Consider the following 21273-nt stretch of genomic DNA (forward strand, 5'->3'; position numbering starts at 1 on the left):
TAACTCTTTGTGAGTGTGTGGTTTGAAGTATTAGGGATTGAATTCAGGGGAGCTTTACATGGAGCTACATTCCCAACCCTGTTTTTATTTAGAGACAGGGTCTTACTAAGTTGCCAAGGCTGTCCTTGAACTTGCAGTCCTCCTTCCTTGGCCTCCCAAGTCATTAGGCATGTGTGACACCTTATCCAGCTTAAATTTGCCTTTTTTTTTTCCCCCTGCCCCCGATTCTGGGAATTTAACTCAGGAGCACTTGACCACTGAGCCACATCCCCAGTTCTACTTTTTGTATTTTATTTAGAGACAAGGTCTCACTGAATTCCTTAGGGCATCACTAAGTTGCTGAAGCTGGCTCTGAACTCAAGATCCTCCTGTCTCAGCCTCCTGAGCCACTGGGATTACAGGCATGTGCCACCGCACATAACTTCATATTATATTTTTGATAACTCTTACTTGTCACGTAGTGGAAAATGCTATTCTTAAGTATCTTCCTAAATCTTTTGTTTCTACTGCATACCTTACAGTTTTTTGTTCAATCAACTTGGCCATTAATGAAACATTGAAAAGGAAAGTTCTGAGTATAAGTTAGTCTATTGAATCTCAACAGAAATTGTCGAGTAATTTATGAAGTATCATACAAGTAGGAATTGACCAGTATACAGTATGTGTCCTAACAATACTGAAATACTCTGAATAACCACAGTCAGAATTGAAATTTGGACCATTCTGTTTTTGCTTTTAAGATCATGTCTTGCTATGTTGCCCAATAAGGTCTTAAATTCCTGGGCTCAAGTGATCCTTCTGCCTCAAGCTCTCGACTGGCTGGGACTATGTTTTTACCACTGTGCCCAGCTTAGACAACTCTTGAAATATTACTTGCCTCTATTCATTAGTACTACTTTAACAAAATACCTGAGAGTTGGTAATTTTATGAATAATGGAAGTTTACCTCTAATAGATCTGGAGAATGGAAAATTCAATATCTAGGTGATCTAGAAGTCTGGTGAGGTTCCAGTCTTTGCTTCCAAGATGCTGCCTTAAAACAGTGTCCCTAATGGGTAAGAGTTGTTGAGGGAGGAGGAAAGTACCGAGGAGCCATGTTGGCCAAATTATGTTGTTATATTGTATATTGTGTAATATATGATATGTAACAACGAATCCCATCAGTACATAAAATGATAATGTACCAATAAAAAAATGTGGGGAGAAAAAAACTGCCCTCATGTGGCAGAACATAGAAGGGTAAAAAGGACCAATACTAGTTTCCACCAACCCTTCTGCTAAGTTGCTAATCCATTCATGAGGTTTTGTTTTTATGACTTCCCCTCCTAAAGATCCAAGTAAATATTTTCACATTGGTGATTAAATTTCAACATATAAATTTTGGAGGACAACATTTAGACTGTAGCATCATTTAATGGTTTATTTGAACATAAATGTTCCATTTCATAATACATCAAAAAGTGTGGCTTAAATCAGCTTTCCAAGATGCTGCCTTAAAACAATGTCCTGAATGGATAGAGTTGTTGAAGTTGGAAGAAAGTGCTGAGGAGCCATATTGGCCAAATTATTTCTGAAACTTTCCTAAGCCTGTTATTTTGTATAATATAAAATGTCTATCCCAGAATATATAGGAAACACCTAGTGGGGATTTCCTTAGATGTCTCCTGAGTAACTTAAAGTTGAGTTGTCCTAGATCAGACTCATAACTTTGTAGCCCTTCAAACATTTTACTTTTTGTCGCCAGTCACTTTTGAATGCCAGCTCTTCCTTGTCGCTCATCTGATCAGTCCCCAAATTTTTTTATTTGAATCTTTTTTTTTAATTTTTAAATTTTATTTATTTTATTTATCTTTTGTTGACAGACATTTATTTTTATATGGTGCTGAGAATAGAACCCAGTTGCCTCACACATGCCAGGCAAGTGTGCTACTTCTGAGCCACAACCCCAGCCCTGTTATTTGAATCTTTTAAAAGTTTTTGCATATGTGCTGTTCTCTCTCCTCTTCACCATTACTGAAATTCAAGTCACCGTTCCTAATATGAGTTATCCAATTAGTCCCATAGCATAACTGGTCTTCCTCCTTTTCTATTTTAGGCTGTCTATCCTGCTCTGCACCAGTGGTCCCCTCCTCCCCTAACACTGGTCAAATTGAGTACATGAAAATGCAGATGATAAAAATCTAGGGCTGGGGTTGTGACTTGGTTGTAAAGCTCTTTCCTCATGTGTGGGACACTGGGTTCCATCCTCAGAACCACATAAATAAAAAATATATAAAGGTATTGTGTCCATGTACAATTACAAATAAAACAAATACTTTTTAAAAAATCTAAATTGTTTTTAAATAAGATGTATAATTTCTTTCAGGATCTAGAGCCTGTTTTTGTTGTTGTTTATTTTGGTCTTATCTCTTCTTACTCTTCCTGTCAATACTTATCCTCCAGTCAAGGTAAACTGTTCTCAGTTTTCCAAATGTTTTGCCACCTAATGTCCTGTCTGGGATTTTGCCCATGCTGCTTCCTCTGACTTTCTTTGCTAATCTGTACTTTTGACAAATTTTACTCATCATTAGGTCTCAGTTTATGCTTTATCTATGGATTGTCCTCACTTTTTGTGGGGAAGGGCAATGCCATTTCCATGCACTGTACAGGTATTTGGTGATTACCCATTTATCCCACTGTGTTATGATTTCTTGACTAGATATGAACAAATTTCTACTGAATAGTGGCTGTGATTTACTTGTTGGTTTCTTTAGTGTCTGCATGGGGCCCACCATGTTGTATGTTAATACTTATGAAATGAATCATGTTGCATTATTGTGATTGTTAATTACTGATCATTTTCTCCAGAATTGTCTAGGGCAAGTCTACAGATTTTTTAAGTTGATTTTGAAGATTGAATTTTATTATTAGCACCCACTGCTAATTTCTAATACTTTATATTTCATTTACTGTTTTGAATTTATTTAGGCATAAAGCCTTTCTTCTTGTGATTTTTGCTTATGTTTTAATTTTTTATAACTTTGAGATTTATTCCTGCCTCAGGTGGAAGATGCACTGTCCTATCTTGATCAGGTGAAGCTACAGTTTGGTAGTCAGCCTCAGGTCTACAATGATTTCCTTGACATCATGAAGGAATTTAAATCTCAGAGGTAAAAGATGTGGTTACACTTAAGTTTGTGGTTGGCATGTTGTTTTTATTTTTATTTATTTTTATTATTTATTTATTTATTTAGTTTTCGGCAGATACATCTTTGTTTATATGTGGTGCTAGGGATCGAACCCGGGCTGCACGCATGCCAGGCGAGCGCGCTACCGCTTGAGCCACATCCCCACCCTGGCATGTTGTTTTTAGATGGAGACTTATTCTTATCTGTTGGATGTCCCCTTTTGGAGGTTGAATTTTCAGGATCATGCTTTTATTTTACGGACTTATTTGTTGGTTTATTGATGGAAATTTTGGCCACTAGACTTTTGTTTTCTCCCTATTGGTAAATTTTTCTTACCTAGACTATTTCTTAATGCTGTATCTGAATCTGTTGAGTAACACCAATAATAATTTAGGCTACTTGATTTTTGGATTAGTTTAATATACCCTAGTATTCTGGCATGGCTCACTATTGCAAGAGAATAATATGCCCAGAAAATGGTTTATTTTGGCTTATAAAAGTTTGATTTTTTTTTTTTTTTTGGTAACTGTAAATGCTACATTTACTAAACTGTAACATACTAAGGGCAAATGTATGTACCTCCACCAAAGCCAAGTATTAATTTCAAGAAATAGCAAAATTCAAAGGTTGAATCTTGCTCAGGAATCACAACTTTAGACTCACTGAGAATCTTCTTGATAGAATTGTTGCCATGACTGTATTTTCTTCAAAATTGTGACCAAGCCTCTTTGTGCTTAGCTTTAGTTTAGAATTTCAGAATTATTTGTCATTAATTATTATACTATACAGGTTGATTTTTTTTTTTATATTTTCCTTTTTAGAGAAAACCTAGTTAAATTTTTTCCTTAGGGTGTTCATCAAACCTGCTATTCATCAACCTGCTTTTCTTTCTTTCTTTCTTTCTTTTTTTTTTTTAATCAGCATTGACACTCCAGGAGTGATTAGCCGTGTGTCACAGTTGTTCAAAGGCCACCCTGACCTGATCATGGGTTTCAACACCTTCTTGCCTCCTGGCTATAAAATTGAAGTACAGACCAATGATATGGTGAATGTGACAACTCCTGGCCAGGTTCATCAGATCCCCACCCACGGCATCCAGCCCCAGCCTCAGCCACCACCCCAGCATCCTTCTCAGCCTTCAGCCCAGTCAGCTCCAGCTCCTGCTCAACCTGCTCCTCAGCCCCCACCTGCCAAAGTTAGCAAGGTGAGCACTTGGAAAATACTGCATTGTATGAAATGTATCCCCTAGAAAGCATCCTTCTTGACATTTTCCCTTTATAAAACTCAAATAATAGACAAATCACAAAGATTTCATTAGAGAAGATGTAGACATCACTATCATGTGGCTCACATTTGCATATCACATATTTAGTAATCTATTTAAATTGACATCAGGAATCAGTGAGAGCTCAAGGTTTCCTCTAACCTCAGCTTCCCAAGTAGCTGGGACTACAGGCATGTGCCAATGCACCCAGCTTGGAAATGATCATTTTACCATGGTCAAATTTAGGGTACTAAAATAGGGCACTAAATTTAGGGTACTAAGTCACATATGGTTATTTGCAAAAGATATTGTTTTTCAGGTTAGGTCATATCAGACTAGAAGATCTTGATGGTGATGGTGTGTTGTTGGTCTAGACCCACACTGTTTGGTACACTATCTACTAGCCACATATGACTATATTTTAATTTAAATCAGTTAAACAAATTCAGCTTTTCATTTACTCTGACCACATTTTAAGTGCTCAGTAGCCACATATGGCTAGTGGCTATTTTACAGGATGGTGCAAATAAAGAACATTTCGTGATCTCACAGTCTACGGGACAGAGCTGGTCTAAAAGACATTTTTATGTGGAGTTACTGCAACAATTAAAGTGTTATTATCTTTGAAATTAAAGATCCATATAGAATGAGTTGTTGTTTGTTTTTTCCTTTGTGTACCTGTTGAGATAGTGAGCACATGAAAAACTCTTCTCTATAATGGAGATGGCTCCAGTTTCAAGGTTGTATTTAGAAAGTTTAAAACTTAAGATATTTGTATCATAATTTGCAATACCTCTACATCTCCTACCCCTATCCAGTATGATTTGAGTTGAGCTAAACTAATCTGCCCTGAGTGGAGAAGTAAAGGATATCAGTTGATCAGACATTTTTTTTCTTTTTAGTTTGAACTTTCTAGCCCTTTGTCAAACCATCTATGCTCTTGAATAAAAGTTTGTTTTTTTTTTTCTCTTTAGCCTTCCCAGTTACAAGCACATACTCCAGCCAGTCAGCAGACTCCCCCACTCCCACCATATGCATCCCCACGTTCTCCACCGGTCCAGCCTCACACACCAGTGACAATCTCATTGGGAACTGCCCCATCCTTGCAGAACAATCAGCCTGTGGAATTTAATCATGCCATCAACTACGTTAATAAGATCAAGAACAGATTCCAGGGCCAACCAGATATATACAAAGCGTTCCTGGAGATTTTGCACACATATCAGGTAAGTGTCCTTAAAGTCAATTTTATTTGCCTAATTTGAGTGCTCTGTATCATCCAGTCAGTGGCTGGTGAAATGAATACATGTTTTATCTGTTAAGTTTAGAGGGCAATTTGTGTAGACTGGTTAATCTACTATAAGAGTAGAAAGTTCTCTAATATTTTGTTTTATCAGTTAGTCCCCCACCACTACCACCACCACCACCACCCAGGCACATTAACATTTATCGGCCTAATTTTAAAAGTAATTAATTGTCATCAGCATCTTCTGTTCTTTCTCAATGTAAATGTCTGTCGTCAAAACAAGTATCAAGAACATAGACTTTTTTTAGTGCAGCCTATGTAGATGATATAGGAGCATCAAATATTATAGAAAGTGTTCAGTGGTATGTGATTGAAAACGGTGGCCCTCTACTATGATCTCTTCCTACTTGCAATTCCTCAGAAAGAACAACGCAATGCCAAGGAGGCTGGAGGAAACTATACTCCAGCTTTGACTGAGCAGGAGGTATATGCCCAGGTGGCTCGTCTCTTTAAAAACCAAGAAGATCTTTTGTCAGAATTTGGACAGTTTCTACCAGATGCCAACAGCTCTGTGGTAAGCTTTAATTTAGAAAAACTGCACTATTTAGAATTATCATCTTAGATAAGTTGGTAAGCCATGATCAGAATGGGACTTCCTAGATGCTACTTAACTTGCTTTGATCAGAGCATTAATCTCTTGCATGTGTCTTAATCAGCTTTTAAGCAAAACAACTGCAGAGAAGGTTGATTCTGTGAGAAATGACCATGGAGGCACTGTGAAGAAGCCCCAACTCAACAACAAGCCACAGAGGCCCAGCCAGAATGGCTGCCAAATCCGCAGGCACTCTGGAACAGGAACCACACCTCCAGTGAAGGTGAGAATGGGCAGGAGCTACTCATTTTAACTTCCACAAGCAGTCCCAGTATACAAGTGCTCTAGATTTGATTGTGTGTTCTTATCTTAAGGGTGACAGTTGGATCCTGAATATTCATAGCAAGTTGTATAGGTCACAGAAACTTAATTGAAACTTAATTGCAAAACTTTTTATCTGGTTTTGCAAAAGAATGTTAGAATAATATTTGTTGCTTGGATTATTGTGTTTTTTTGACTGTTTTATTTCTAATTTTCTTTGCTATGAGCTATTATTTATTTTTGTTTGCTGCTAAGGCTTTATGAGATTTACTAATTTTTCCCTTCTTTAAGTCTGCTTTCTGATAGGATGATGTTTAGGCTTGATAATTGTTTCAGAAATATAAGGGGATGCTCTCTGGGGTCTACTTGCAAATATAGCCCAGGTGCTTTGTGAGAACTCTTTAACTAGGGGCCTGTCCTGCCCAGGGTTCTTTGTTGGGTTGCCAGATCTGATCTATATCATCTTAATCTCCAAGGCAGAGCTTTTGGGCTATAGCAGAAGGAGATCTTAAGCTTCTGTTAGTAACCCATCACATGATGCTTCTTGTTATAGTAAAACACTGATGGCCTGTCTACAGAAAACTAAGCTTTCTCCCCTTCTTTGCAATGCAACTATAATAGGAAGAGGAATAAATGGATGTAACAAATGTTGAAATCTTACATGAATTCTAAAGCAATATGTAATATGGAAAAGATAAACATGTCTACACAATTTCATTGAAGAATCGGAGAAGCTAGTGAAATTTCTAATAGTAAGAGGTGACTGACTCGGGGCTGGGGTTGTGGCTTAGCAGTAGAGCGCTTGCCTCGGATGTCCGAGGGCCTGGCTTCAGTCCTCAGCACCACATAAAAATAAATAAATAAAATAAAGGTATTGTGTCTAACTACAATTAAAAAATAAAAATAAAAAAAGGTGACTAGTGAACAAATGACTTGACTCCAGGGACTGACATAGTAGGTGTTGCCAACATTTTTGAAGGACCCTAATTTGTGTGTGTGTTTTTAATGGTTTCTCTTTTTGAAATCAAATTAAACAGTTATGATTTCTCTTTTTTCACTTCAGTAAAGGTATTATATGGATAGCAAGAATCATCTTTGCAGATAGGCTCCACTCTTGGATTTATTTTCCTCCCATAATTGATGATATGCAGGTGGAAACAATATGTTGGGAGCTTACAATTTCCACCTGCTTTTTATAGGCAGTATGAGCAGAGGCTATGGCTCCTATCCTATGAATGTGGGCTCTGAGATGGCCAAGGTAAATGTGCTGCTTCTTACAAAGTTTATGAATTTCTAGTGAGAAGTATGTTTTTTAAAGTAAATTCTTGGACTTCGAGTACCTAGCATGTGTGAGACCCTCAATTCAACCGAAGCACTGAAAAAAAATTTTTTTGACAGGACTATAGCATAGCCTTTAAATTATTCTGAGTGGATATTATTGATGAGATAGTTATTCCTTCTATTAGGAAAGTAAAGTATGTTTTTTAATGAATTTTTAAATTAAAATATTATTAAAGGGTAAAGATTGAATTTTGTCTACTAGGCAACACATGCCAGATAGTTTTTATAAATAGCCTTTTTTTTTTTTTTTCCTCAACTGATAGGAAAAGAAATCAGTGGTATTAGATTAGAAATTAAGTTACTTTTGGCCTCTAGGAAAAGTAAGGATATTCTGAAAGTTTTCCACAGTAATGCTGTGATCATTTCTGGAGATAACATTTTAGGGGTAGTAGAATGATTCTGTGAGTTTCTGATGGAGAAACAAATTGACAGGCAAACAAAGAGAAAGACAGTAGAAATTTTTTAGGGTATAAATTGAGTTAGTGACTTGAATTCTTATTTATTCAATGTATTCATCAGCAGCAATTTCAGTAATGGGAACTGTTTAACAGAGATAAAAATACAAGTCAGAGAAGTCCACTTTGAGCCTCACATATCTGATTTTTTTTTTTCCTTTGCAGAAGAAACCCAAACTGCTCAGCCTAAAGGATTCTTCTATGGCAGATGCCAGCAAGCATGGGGTTGGAACTGAATCATTATTTTTTGATAAGGTGAGTAAAGATGAATATGGTTTGATATTAGCATATTAGCTATTAATGATGAAGGAGAATCACTCCATTCCCAGAAAAGGCTCCCCCCCACCCAAAGGCATCAAAATGATTAGGACGTCCTCTCTTTTTGTCTGTCTTTTCAGTGTTGGGGATTGAACCCAAAGCCTTGTACATTCCTATGCAAGCATTCTACCCCTGAACTGTGCCCCCAGTCCTAGGTCTTTCTAGTTTTTAACTGGGTCCTTGCTGTCAGCTGCTGTTAGCCCTGCTAGAAAAGTAGTAGCACTTTCTTTTTTGGTTTTGTGAAGTATTTTGTGACAATATACAGCATTTCATGGTGGAAGAAAGCCTTTTTAGAAATGTGTCATGTTCCTCTCAAAAGAAGGTGTTGGGCCCTCTCTATAGATAGATAGCTTAGTCTGTACAAAGGGAAGTGTTAGTACCAGCATCTTGTTGAATTTAAGATGTCTCTTTGGGGTGGAGGTGGGGGGTGGGTGAAAGGGATACTAGGGATTGAACCCAGAGGAGCTTTACCACTGAGCTACATCCCTAGACATTTTTAATTTTTATTTTGCATCAGTGTCTCACTAAGGTGCTTAAGTCCTTACTAATTTGCCGAGACTGGCCTTGAACTTGCAATCCTACTGCCTTAGTCTCCCAAATCACTGAGATGACAGGCATACACCCCTGTGCCTAGCAACGTTCCCCCCCCCCCCTTAGGATTTTTTTTTTTTTTTTAGGGATTGAAATCCAGGGCCTCACATATGCCAGATGTGTGCTTTACCACTGACTTATTCTCCCAGCCCCAAAATGACTTGTAATCTTCTAATTGCTGTGATAATTATTTGCAGTAAACACATATAGTGTTGTGGGAATTCTGATTTAATGGAATGTTTTCAAAGATCCCCAGGTGTTTCTAATGAGCAGGCAGAATGGAGATTACTGGTACAAACCATGTTGTGTGATATTATAGTTTGATTCCTCTCCTGTAACAGGCTTCCTTTTTGGAGTTAGCTTGGTGATTAGCAGTCAACTTTTGAGTGGGGTAGCTGGCAACTAGTTGGGCTTCTTACTGTAGGAACCTGCCTGAATTGATCTGGTGGTGATTAAGCTTATCTTGTACCTCTATTTTTATAGAAAGGCAGATGATATCTTTCTGTCTCTGTGTATATGTGACCTCTCCTGTAAAAGGTAGTGATATTTTTTAGTGCTTTTAATAAGGGATACATAATTAAGAATGTATTCGTGATCTATGTGGAGCTTACTTTAAGATGTCAGTGGTAGAAGAAATGAAAAGAGAAGGAACAAAATTTACTATATATTAATCATTGAGGCTGAATGAGTATATAGGGTTAGACTTACGTATGCTTTTGTATACATTGAGAAGCTAATAAAAGCAAATAGGCATATAGTACAAAAAGTACAGTACATTTATCTTTAGTACATTTATCATATTCCATACAGTATCTATTGCTGGACAGGCTATTAAAGGTTTGTTAGTTCAGTTCTAAGAAGACTCAGTATGAAGAACATATTTATCATTGTGAAGATGAAGGCTTTGTGGTATACACTCCTTTGTTATTTGAAGTTTGTGGAAATGGGAAGTGCTAATAATAAAGAATTTTGTTTGGTGACAGTCTACAGTCCCCACCAAAGAACTACAATGCTATTTACTTTTGTAACTGAAACTCCAGATTGGTCACCAAGTTAGGTTAGTTTTACTCTCTTCTGTACTATTGACTACTTTATGTTTTGGAATATTAAAATGTTCAGCTGGGTATGGTGGCTCACACCTGTAATCTTAGCAACTTAGTAAAACCTATCTCAAAATTTAAAAATAAAATAAAACAGTGTTGACAGAAATTCTTGCTGCTCTAAACCCCTGTTAGGAAGAGCATTAAAAGCTTGGGTAGGGGGCTAGGGCTGTAGCTCAGTGATAGGGCGTTTGCCTAGCACATGTGAGGCACTGGGTTCAATCCTCAACACCACATGAAAAAATAAATAAAGGTATTGTGTCAATCTATAATTAAAAATATTTAAAAAAAAAAAAAAACTCCAGTAAATCTAACATGGTCTGGAGCAGCAAGCATATAAGGATGTATACTCTAGGATTTTTAAAATTTTTATTGTGGAAATACTAAAACATATGAAAGTAAAGAATAAAATGATCCCTTATATACCATCCAGCTTCTGCCCTTTCCAACTCCTAGCCAGTACACTTGACTCATATGTTTTCTCACTCATCCTAGTTTATTTGGAGACAAATGTCAGATGATATATTATTTTATCAATAAAAATTTTAGTAAGATGACTTCTTTTAAAATATGATCATTATTGCATCTTTTAAAAACTAACATTGATTCCTTTATCATCAAATATCAGGTCAAAATTTCCCCAATTTTTAAAAAGTAGTTCAAGTCCTTGAGTCCCCACATAACCATCTTTCTTCTGTTTATCTCCATAAGGTGCGAAAGGCTCTACGAAGTGCAGAGGCCTATGAAAATTTCCTGCGTTGTCTTGTTATCTTTAACCAGGAGGTGATTTCTCGGGCTGAACTTGTGCAGCTAGTCTCTCCTTTTCTGGGGTAAGTAAAATGAGGTACTTAACCCCTGATTCTGATAAGAAAATAAAGTAATAATTGATTTGTGAGAGTATATGATAGGCAAAATTGATTTAATTGAGATAAGTCAATTGACTCAAATGTCAGTGTTGTTCTAAGAGATCTTCTAATCTAACTCTAGAGATTAGAAATTAGGCAGAGTGTACATTGAAATATTTATCTACAAATTGCCAAGACTAGTTGTCTTCTGATTCTCTAACAAAGTGCTTGATGTTTGTAGAGACAAATCTTTCCCAGGTTCTAGAATCTTGACTATATTTAACAACCTAAGAATTATGTGAACCCTGAAGCAATATTCTTGATCCAAAAAAAAAAGGCTGGTTATTGCCTAGTTTCAGTGCAAATCTTCCATTAGCACCTTAATTGATCTGAGAGCATTCTATAAGAGGAAACCAAATGCTTAGAACCGGTGTTTCTTAGGAAGTAATTATCAATGGCATTTGTTTCTGGTAGCAGAGTTCTGACCCAACCCCAAATAGTGGAAGTCTTACCTTGGGATTACTATATCATGGCTGTAATTGCTTACCAGTTTTTGGTTTGATTCTTCAGGAAATTCCCTGAATTGTTTAATTGGTTTAAAAACTTTCTGGGCTATAAGGAATCTGTACATCTGGAAACCTTTCCAAAGGAACGAGCCACAGAGGGCATTGCCATGGAGATAGATTATGCCTCTTGTAAACGGCTTGGCTCTAGCTACCGAGCCTTGCCCAAGAGTTACCAGCAGCCCAAGTGTACAGGACGGACTCCTCTCTGTAAAGAGGTAAGGATTGGCCCTGAATTCTTAGCTTTCTTCAGAAGATAGCAGTGGTACTAGGGCTTAAGGATTTATCTGGATGATAGAATTAAGAACCTTCTCCAAGCTGGGCACAGTGGCTTATACCTGCAATCCCAGTGATGCTAAAGGCTGAGATAGGGGGATTGCAAGTTCAAAACCAGTCTCGGCAATTTAGCAAGACCTGGCTCAAAAAATGCAAAGGACTGGGGATGTAACTCAGTGGTAGAGCACTAATTCTCAGTACTCCCCAAAAGAGCCTCTATTTTTTGAGAATGCTCAATCATCAGAAAGCTTTTGTTAGGTTTATAGTCTTTTTCTACCCGAAGGTTTTAAATGACCTTAGTACCCCCCAAAAGAGCCTCTATTTTTTGAGAATGCTTAATCACCAGAAAGCTTTTGTTAGGTTTACAATCTCTCTTTTTCTACCCGAAGGTTTTAAATGATACCTGGGTTTCCTTTCCATCATGGTCTGAAGACTCCACCTTTGTTAGTTCTAAGAAGACTCAGTATGAAGAACATATTTATCGTTGTGAAGATGAGCGCTTTGAGGTATACACTAGTTTGTCATTTGAAGTTTGTGGAAATGGGAGATACTGAGTGAAAGGATATATTAAATATGATCTGTGAAGGTTGGCTATTTTAAGATCAGAGAACCAGAGGCTCCCATTCTTCTGTGGTAAATGCTTATGTTGATAGTAGCTATGCTTTCTGCATTTTGTCTAATGTATTAGTAAAAAAAATTTTATGGTGTGACTTATCTAGGCCATTAGCCTTTTTTAAATCATCTGTTGATGATTAAATAGTAATCCTTTTATCATTTATCATTTTAATGATAACATTGTGTTTTATATGTATCTGTAAAATTAGTATCTTAAGATCTATATTGCTTTCTTGAAGTTGTTTTGAAAGATTTATATTTTTAAGTTCTCTATATTGTTATGCTTAGCCTGGTATCTTGGTATGGTTAGGAAACCAATTCTGTGGGAACTGGAATTCTGCCAGGTGGGGTGGCACACACCTGTAATTCCAGTGATTTGGGAAGCTGAGGCAGGAGTATTGCAAGTACCAGGCCAGCCCCATCAATTTAACAAGGCTATAAGCAACTTAGTAATACCCTTTCTCAAAAAAGGACTGGGGATGTGGCTAGTGGTTACATGCCCTTGGGTTCAATCCTGTTTTTTGTTGTTGTTGTTGTTGTTTTAAGGTGTGAATTCTTCACTCATGTAAGTCATTGATTTGGCTTCTTTGGAAAGAAAATTAAGTTGGGGACTTTGTGTGTTAAAGTATTTGGGAAGGAGTGAGCTGGAGTAAATTAGTGAGTTGGTAAAATGCTATTATATTAGGAGAGGACTACTGAAATAAAATCAAATCCCCATTATTCAGATTGAAGTCTACTTATGCTACCGTCAAGGGAAGTTCATATGTATATCTTTACAGATGTAAAATTAAGTATATCCAGTTTAGTGTACATTGAGTGGCTCTGCTAATTCATATGGATAGGAGATATCTTTTTCAACAAGGAACCACATATTGCCTGGCTACTGGCAAGTGGTTGGCCATCTTTGGCCTCAGGATTTATGAACAGTGTCAGCCATTTGCAGAAAATTAAATCATGATAGGTCTTAACTTCCATGGGGAGTTTTTTTTTTTTTTTTTTTTTGTTTGTTTTATTTGCTGTGCTGGGGATTAAATCCAGGACCTTGGGCATGCTAGGCAAACATTCTAGCACTGAGCCACATTCCCAGCACCCATGGGGTCTTTCATCAAACTACAGAAAGCATTTCTTTATTACCTATGTTAGCAAGGTCAAATGACTTGGAAAACATAAGTGCCAGCAGTTCAGTTATAATAAGTTGTTCCTTTTCTTTCTCAACTGCAAACGAGAGGCAACATCTTCATTTTCCATTTATGACTCTAAGGGCAAAGGAGAAGAAGTGTGGCTTGTTGGGTGTGTGTATATGCTTCGAATTTGGCAGAATAGACTATTTGAAGGAGTGTTGCAACTCCCATATCTCAGTGACTTAGAAAAACAGAAGGCTTATTTATCATGCTATGTTGTGTGTTCATGTTTAACAGTGGATTTTGCTCATGAGAATTACTTAGGGACCTATGCTAACAGTGCTACTAGTTTGAATGCTAGTCCCTAGAATGAAGAGAGCTCAGAAGGACCTCACACACCTAAATGTTCCAGTCTTGAAATAATAAACATTACTTCTCACCTCATCACAGCTCATTTACCAGAAGTAGTTATATTACCCTATCTAATCATCTAGGAGCCAGGAAGATTGGGGAGGACAGAGAGCTAGAAATACTTGATGCCTGCTGCAGTCCCCAAAATAAGAGAATTTAGGAAACACTAGTCCCTTGAGACTATTAAATCACTTTTTAAAAATTTCTTATTTAGAGATTCTTTTTTTAAGCTTTGGGAAAAGATATTTAAATGTTGCCAGGACAGGTAGGTTGTTGCCTAAGAATAAGTGCCAACAGTTCAGTAACAATTTAAGTGGCTACCCATAAATAGAACCATGGGTAGAACTCTTAGTTTTGGGAGTTGTTTTTTGTTTATTTGTTTGTTTTAACTGTAACAGGTCTTAGCAATTTAGGAAGGTTCAGAGAGAACTTTCAATGAAATTGCCTGTTAAATCCCTCTCACCTAAGATTAGCAATTCTAAGCATACTGTGGTGGTGGTGATAATAATGATAATAGGAGTAAAAATAACTACTACTCCATTTTTATTGGATTTGTGTGTGTGTGCGAAGTGTTGGAAATCTTGGCTGTTTCTTGTTTGCCAGGCCTTATGTTAAACACTCTACATGGATCATATCATTTACTCAAAAAAAAAAAAAACCTTCATGAGAGTAGTAGGTATTTTAATCCATATTTGGCTAGTATGACAGATTCAAATCCAGAGAGTTTTGACTCCCTACTTTATTCTCCCAACTGATTTAGATCCTGACACCTTTGTCTTCCTCTTTAGCTTGATGTAGTTTTAGAGACCAATCTGGCAACAATCCGAGTTCTAGAAGCAATACAGAAAAAGCTTTCCCGATTGTCTGCTGAGGAACAAGCCAAATTTCGCTTGGATAACACCCTTGGGGGTACTTCGGAAGTCATCCATCGAAAAGCACTCCAGAGGATATATGCTGATAAAGCGGCTGACATCATTGATGGTCTGAGGAAGAATCCTTCCATTGCTGTTCCTATTGTCCTTAAAAGGTACCCAGGCAAATGTGCCCTTCGTGCTTTAGTATGTTTCAGTGTCTCATTAAATAAGGCTCTTAATTTTTAATCTGATTGTCCCATGAGACCTCCAATGTGCTCCAGCTCTGGTGTTTGGATATCAGGCGCATGGGTTTGGATAGTAGAACTTCTTTTGGGGGTTCTGTGTAACCAAGATTAAAGAACAAATCTTGAAAGTTTATAGTGGAGTGCTTTGTGTGTACAGTTGAAGGGTTTTATCATTTTTAGTTAATGAGCTTACAGAGATGGGGTTCTCACTATGTTGCCCAGTCCAGCATCAAACTCCTGGGTGCAAGTGTTCCTCCTGCCTTAGCCTTCCAAATAGCTAAGATTACAGGTATGCACCTTGGCCATCTCGGGAGTGTTTAGATTTAAAATATAAAAAGAACAAAGAAGGAAACAAGTATCTGTATTCCTGCCACTGAGGATTAACTACTGTAAATGTCTTAGTTCAGCTTTTAATAAGAAAAATCACTTTGTCATTATAAAATCTGATACATGCTGATTATGAAAAAGGACCTCATTTACCGTTTTTGCCAAGAATATCTTACTTCTCATAGCTAAGCTAACAAGCTTCCATGTCAGACTTAGGTGTAAAGGAGCAACATGTTGTGCCCACCTAAGTCCAGGCATCAGTGCAGGAGGCTGAGCCCCCCTGTGCTCTCTAAGTCTAAAACACTCTTGCCCACACTAATTCTTTTATTAGTAACTGACTCTCCTTTCAATGTCACCTGGTAAAAGTTAATTCTGGTTTGCTACACAGTTCACAGATACCCAGCTTTTTATTTTTTTACCTAGGGTTCCCCTCAAGATCTGACACAAATTGATGATTATTCTTCTTACCAGTAGCATGTAACTTCTGGCTTTTGAGACATAGTGTATTTTTTACTTGTAGTGTTTTTTTTTGGTTTTTATTCTTCTGGAGCATTAGAATTAGTTGTTCTGGTCGCAGTTTTGCAGACTGTCCAAATGAACTTTTTTGTGCAAGTTCTCTGCTCTTGTACTTTGTATTTTCTTTAGCATTAGTAAACATTAGTCATGTAATAGAGTAAAAGGTTTAACCTTGTTTTAGCTGGCCAAGGAAAAGAACCATGTTTTCAAAGAATACTTAATGATCTACTACTGGGTGCCATAGTGTGGAATGTTTTCTCTAAAAAAAAAAAAAAAAAAAAAAATTATGGTGCTGGGGATTGAGCCCGGGCCTTACGCATGTTAGGCAGGTGCTCTATCACTAAGCTACACCTACAGTCCCTGAAATGCTTTCTGAGAATTAACTGTTCTGGGTAAGATTTCTGTCTTGGGAAAATTACTTCCCTGAAGTAAGTTTTGAATGAGTGTTGGTTTTTTTTTTTTTTTTTTAACAAAATTCAAGACTGGTTTGATGTTATCTCAAATTGTCAATAATCTTGAAAGACCTTGCATCTTTGACTTTTGAAAGAAAGTAAGCTTGCCATCTTTCTTATTTTGAAACCCTCTGAATCCCCACATATTGTTTCTACCCCTTTTCTGACCCCCACTAGGTTGAAGATGAAAGAGGAAGAATGGCGAGAAGCTCAGAGAGGCTTTAACAAGGTGTGGCGAGAGCAAAATGAGAAATACTACTTGAAGTCTCTGGACCACCAGGGCATCAACTTTAAACAAAATGACACCAAGGTCCTGAGGTCTAAGAGCTTACTCAATGAGATTGAGAGTATTTATGATGAGGTGAGCGAGGGTTCTTCATCTGAAGAGACTCCAGTCTTCGTGTTCAGCATAGCTTTGATTTTTGGAAATTTCTTTTGTTATAGGAAAGTGATACCCTCCAAGACCTGCCAGTTCTTGGTTCATGGCTGTCATAACCTTTTATATTCCCGATCCTACCATTTTAAACTTAAGCCTTACCCTTATACGTACATTTTCACTAGTTTCAGATTTTACCTCATGCTTTCGTCCTCCCACTTCTTTCACCATATATTTCCCTCAAACAATGCCTTGTATTCATATTCATATAGATCATTTCAACCTCAGCTACAACCTAAAAACTTATCATTGACCTCAACTCTTTTTAATTCTTGTTTACTCAGCATACTTATCAGTACTATAAATAGTACTAGGAGCCTCAATACAGAGATGAATTCTAAGAAATTCTTTCTGTGAGCTTATAGTCTTAGGAAATAGAAATGCAGTACAGTGGGAATTCTTAGAAATTGTCTATGTTCCTGAGTTTTAAAATAAACTCAATAGTAAATGAGCCCTTACGTAATCTTACCTATCCATGTTTTTTCAATGTTATATTATCACCCTCCCCCACCCACCCCCAAATTATTTTGTGAGTCCCAGTCCTCATTGTATCCTGCACAGATACTAATCCAGAATTGTAAAAGATGGTTCTAATTCTATCCCATTGTTTCCTATAAGTCATATTTTTGCATCAAACACATTTTCACATTACCTATTTGTTTCTGGAAGAGACACAAAAATTATTGTTACTGTCGTTCCTTAATTTTAGGATTAGTTAACTACTGTGGTTGTTAATGGAATGTACTACTTGTACAGTCTTGTAGGTTTGTGGATATAAACATGTCACACAATACTTTTGTCTCTCCCATCAGAGGCAAGAGCAGGCTACAGAAGAGAATGCTGGTGTACCTGTTGGTCCACACCTCTCACTTGCCTATGAAGACAAACAGATACTGGAAGATGCTGCTGCTCTGATTATCCATCATGTAAAGAGGCAAACAGGCATTCAGAAGGAGGACAAGTATAAAATCAAGCAAATCATGCATCATTTCATTCCAGATCTGCTCTTTGCTCAGAGAGGTGATCTTTCTGATGTAGAAGAGGAAGAAGAAGAAGAGATGGATGTAGATGAAGCCACAGGGGCAGCCAAGAAGCACAATGGTGTTGGGGGCAGTCCCCCTAAGTCAAAGTTATTATTTAGTAACACAGCGGCTCAAAAGTTAAGAGGGATGGATGAAGTATACAACCTTTTCTATGTCAATAACAACTGGTATATATTTATGCGACTACACCAGATTCTGTGTTTGAGGCTGCTGCGAATTTGTTCCCAAGCTGAACGGCAAATCGAAGAAGAAAACCGAGAGCGAGAGTGGGAACGTGAAGTGCTAGGCATAAAGCGAGAAAAGAGTGAGAGCCCTGCCATCCAGTTACGGCTCAAAGAACCTAGTGAGTGCCTAGACTGTAGGTTCACAGAGGATATGTGGGATTGGGGACCTCATTACCTAGTTATACTTGGAAGTGCTTTCTTTTATGCATAGAGTACAGGCCATATTTGAACTAGGTTCAAATCCTACCTCTCCAGTTTACTTTAACCCAGCAAACCTATTTACTTCATAAATGGAGGCACTAAGTGTTACCTTATGGACTTGCTAGGAAATAAGAAAATATGCATAGCACACTGCTAGGATCATAGACGGTGCACCAGTTGTTGGTACTGTAGACACACTGGGGACAGGAGATCAACTGCCCAAGTGGTAAATCTCAGGGTTACTTCATAGTGTACAGACAACAGAGACTTCAATTTCACACCAAGAAAGTACATCAATTCCTAGTTAATCATGCCTAAGATAGATGGAAATTTTCTCAGATGTGTGAGAATGGACTTCTCTTTAGTGGGGTTCATGACTCATTCCTAATAAGTAGGAGTAGTTTCTGAAAAGGAGATTGCAATACAGGTGGTGTGAGGCATAGTAGAATAAGAATAAAGACAGAAAATTCAAGAAAAGGAAAATAAGGTAGTGTTAATGAAGCCACCATATAACAGTTCAGTTCATAAATTAGGTACTTGACCTGTGAGCCAAAAACTTTTTCATGAGGCCTTTTTACTGGGTTCTTCAGGAAATAGAAAATCTGAGGAGTGAGGGATGGTGGTGGTGTTCTTTTTAATGGGTGCTATTGTAGGAATCCCATGAATGGCCCCAATTTTCTGTGTACCAAAATAATCATGGGAATTAATTCTAAAAGCCCTTATCTGAATTAATTCTAGTTTCAAAAAGAATTTTGGACCAAGTGTAATGATTCCTCTGCTTGGATAGAAATTAGAGATATAATGGCCTAATTCTGGCTTGAGACCTGACTTAACCTGATTTAAAGTATAGTTTTGTCTTGTGATAGTGCCATCCCTCAAACTGGTTGTAATCTGAGGTAATTCAAGTCAGTTCCTTCTTTTACATAGTAATTGTACTGTTGTGCTTATCCATAATGATTTCATTCCACCTCCAAAAATGAAGATAGATCAGTTTTGCTATTAACTTTGTTTTGGTGGGAGTACTGGGGATTGAAGTAAGGGCAACCACTGAGACACATCTCCAGCCGTATTTTAGGGGGTTTTTTCATTTTTAGTCATTTAAAAAAAATTTTTTTTTAGTTGGTAGTTGGACACAATACCTTTATTTTTATGTGGTGCTGAGGATAGAACCCAGGGCCTCGCTCGTGCTAGGCGAGTGATCTGCTGAGCCACAACCCCAGTCCCATTTTTAGTCATTCTTTTGGAAGTGCAATATGTACAAAAATGTAAGCAAATCAGAATTGTACAGCTCAATGAGTTTTTCCAGTGAACACCTTTGTTTTCAAGAAAGAGAATGTAGCCAAGACCTCAGTAGCCTCTTTGTGCCACTATCTTAGAGAATAGGTTTTGAACTTTAATGGGGCTTATTTTAGTAAGCTCAAGAGAGCTTTTACTGTTTTTTGTGCCCTCTGCTTTCCAGATGTCTCTTTAGTGATAAGTAAGACTCATTCTAGCTAGAGGTTGACAGTGATTCATGTGGGGCAAGTACAGATCATTTAGTGCAATTTTCGAAGTACAATGTTGCAAATCCATTTTTAAACAAAAGGACTTTTGACAAATGCAGATTACTTCATTATTCATAGAGGATTTAATTTGTACTTCTGTTCTGAAGCGATTTCGCAGTGCTAGTGTATGAACAGTGTCTGTCTTTTCTCGAATGTATTTCATGTTTCATTGAAGTAGCTTTATGAGCAAATGATTGCTGTGAGGAATGCTCTTCTGCAGGCTAGAGAAATAACTTCTTTGAAGGCCCTTCTTCCCTGAAGTATTTTGTTCTATCAAGAAGAACCCAGCAGTGCTATAAAGTATCTTTCTGGCACAGTCAATCAGAAATTAGAAGTCACTGTTGAAGTTGCAGAGTCACTGTCCTTTCATAGCCAGCACTGGTGATTATAGCCACCTGTCATATTTCATCTCAGTGTGCTGTGGGTTGAATGAATATGTTTTGAATATCTAGTATTTATTTGCCTTTTCAAATACTGTTTGGGCCAGCTGTGGGATTTTTCCCTGCCCTGTGTCCTTGATCTTTTCTTAGCAGGGTAAGACCTCACCTATCTTATCTCTCCCACAGTGGATGTTGATGTAGAAGATTATTACCCAGCTTTCCTGGACATGGTGCGGAGCCTGCTTGATGGCAACATAGACTCATCACAGTATGAAGATTCACTGAGAGAGATGTTCACCATTCACGCCTACATTGCCTTTACTATGGACAAACTTATCCAGAGCATCGTTAGACAGGTGAGGGCATGGTGGAGGTTAGTGCTTGTGAGGGAAAAAGTTCTTACCTAAAAGAGGGTCAAGCAGAAGAAAGGCAAGATTTCTGTAGGAAAAAGAAAGGCAGTTTGTTCAAATAACAGTGTTTATAAATGCATCATTCTGAAATGGAAAGGGCAGGGTTAAGATGAAGTCTGATTTCACATGTTAACAAAGTGTGGTTAATCCAGCCTCAGAATTGGCTCCTTTAATTCTCGAGTGTACCCTCACAGTAGTGTAAACCCTCCTCAGACCCTTGCTTCCTGGCCACATGTACAGAGTGCAGAGATCCAAAGGCCAGCTCCCTGCCCTGCCCTCCTATTCCTTCTCTTGTTTGTGAGGAGTCAGCAGTGTATAATATTATCTCATCGATGGATGCTAATTCTGTGTACTTGCTTGTATTTTATATGAAACCAAGAAGGGTTTCATATAAAATCTTTTTCAATATTTTGCC

The 21273-nt window shown here is 37.6% G+C and overlaps 1 protein-coding gene across 4 annotated transcripts in view; it reads left to right on the plus strand.

Annotated features, from left to right (window-relative positions):
- Positions 1 to 21273, plus strand: part of Sin3a (SIN3 transcription regulator family member A) — a 57922-nt gene that overhangs the window by 21813 nt on the left and 14836 nt on the right. For all 4 annotated transcript variants that reach the window (XM_040275241.2, XM_040275242.2, XM_040275244.2 and 1 more), the window contains exons 4-16: positions 3043 to 3149; positions 4089 to 4371; positions 5406 to 5657; positions 6099 to 6251; positions 6394 to 6552; positions 8552 to 8641; positions 11107 to 11225; positions 11811 to 12021; positions 12469 to 12585; positions 15015 to 15253; positions 16798 to 16981; positions 17869 to 18442; positions 20635 to 20804. In XM_040275241.2, the coding sequence (XP_040131175.1) occupies positions 3043 to 3149; positions 4089 to 4371; positions 5406 to 5657; positions 6099 to 6251; positions 6394 to 6552; positions 8552 to 8641; positions 11107 to 11225; positions 11811 to 12021; positions 12469 to 12585; positions 15015 to 15253; positions 16798 to 16981; positions 17869 to 18442; positions 20635 to 20804 (2658 nt within the window). The remainder of the gene's footprint in view (positions 1 to 3042; positions 3150 to 4088; positions 4372 to 5405; positions 5658 to 6098; positions 6252 to 6393; positions 6553 to 8551; positions 8642 to 11106; positions 11226 to 11810; positions 12022 to 12468; positions 12586 to 15014; positions 15254 to 16797; positions 16982 to 17868; positions 18443 to 20634; positions 20805 to 21273) is intronic.

Source organism: Ictidomys tridecemlineatus, chromosome 5, assembly GCF_052094955.1.
Source record: "Ictidomys tridecemlineatus isolate mIctTri1 chromosome 5, mIctTri1.hap1, whole genome shotgun sequence".
Lineage (NCBI taxonomy): Eukaryota > Metazoa > Chordata > Mammalia > Rodentia > Sciuridae > Ictidomys > Ictidomys tridecemlineatus.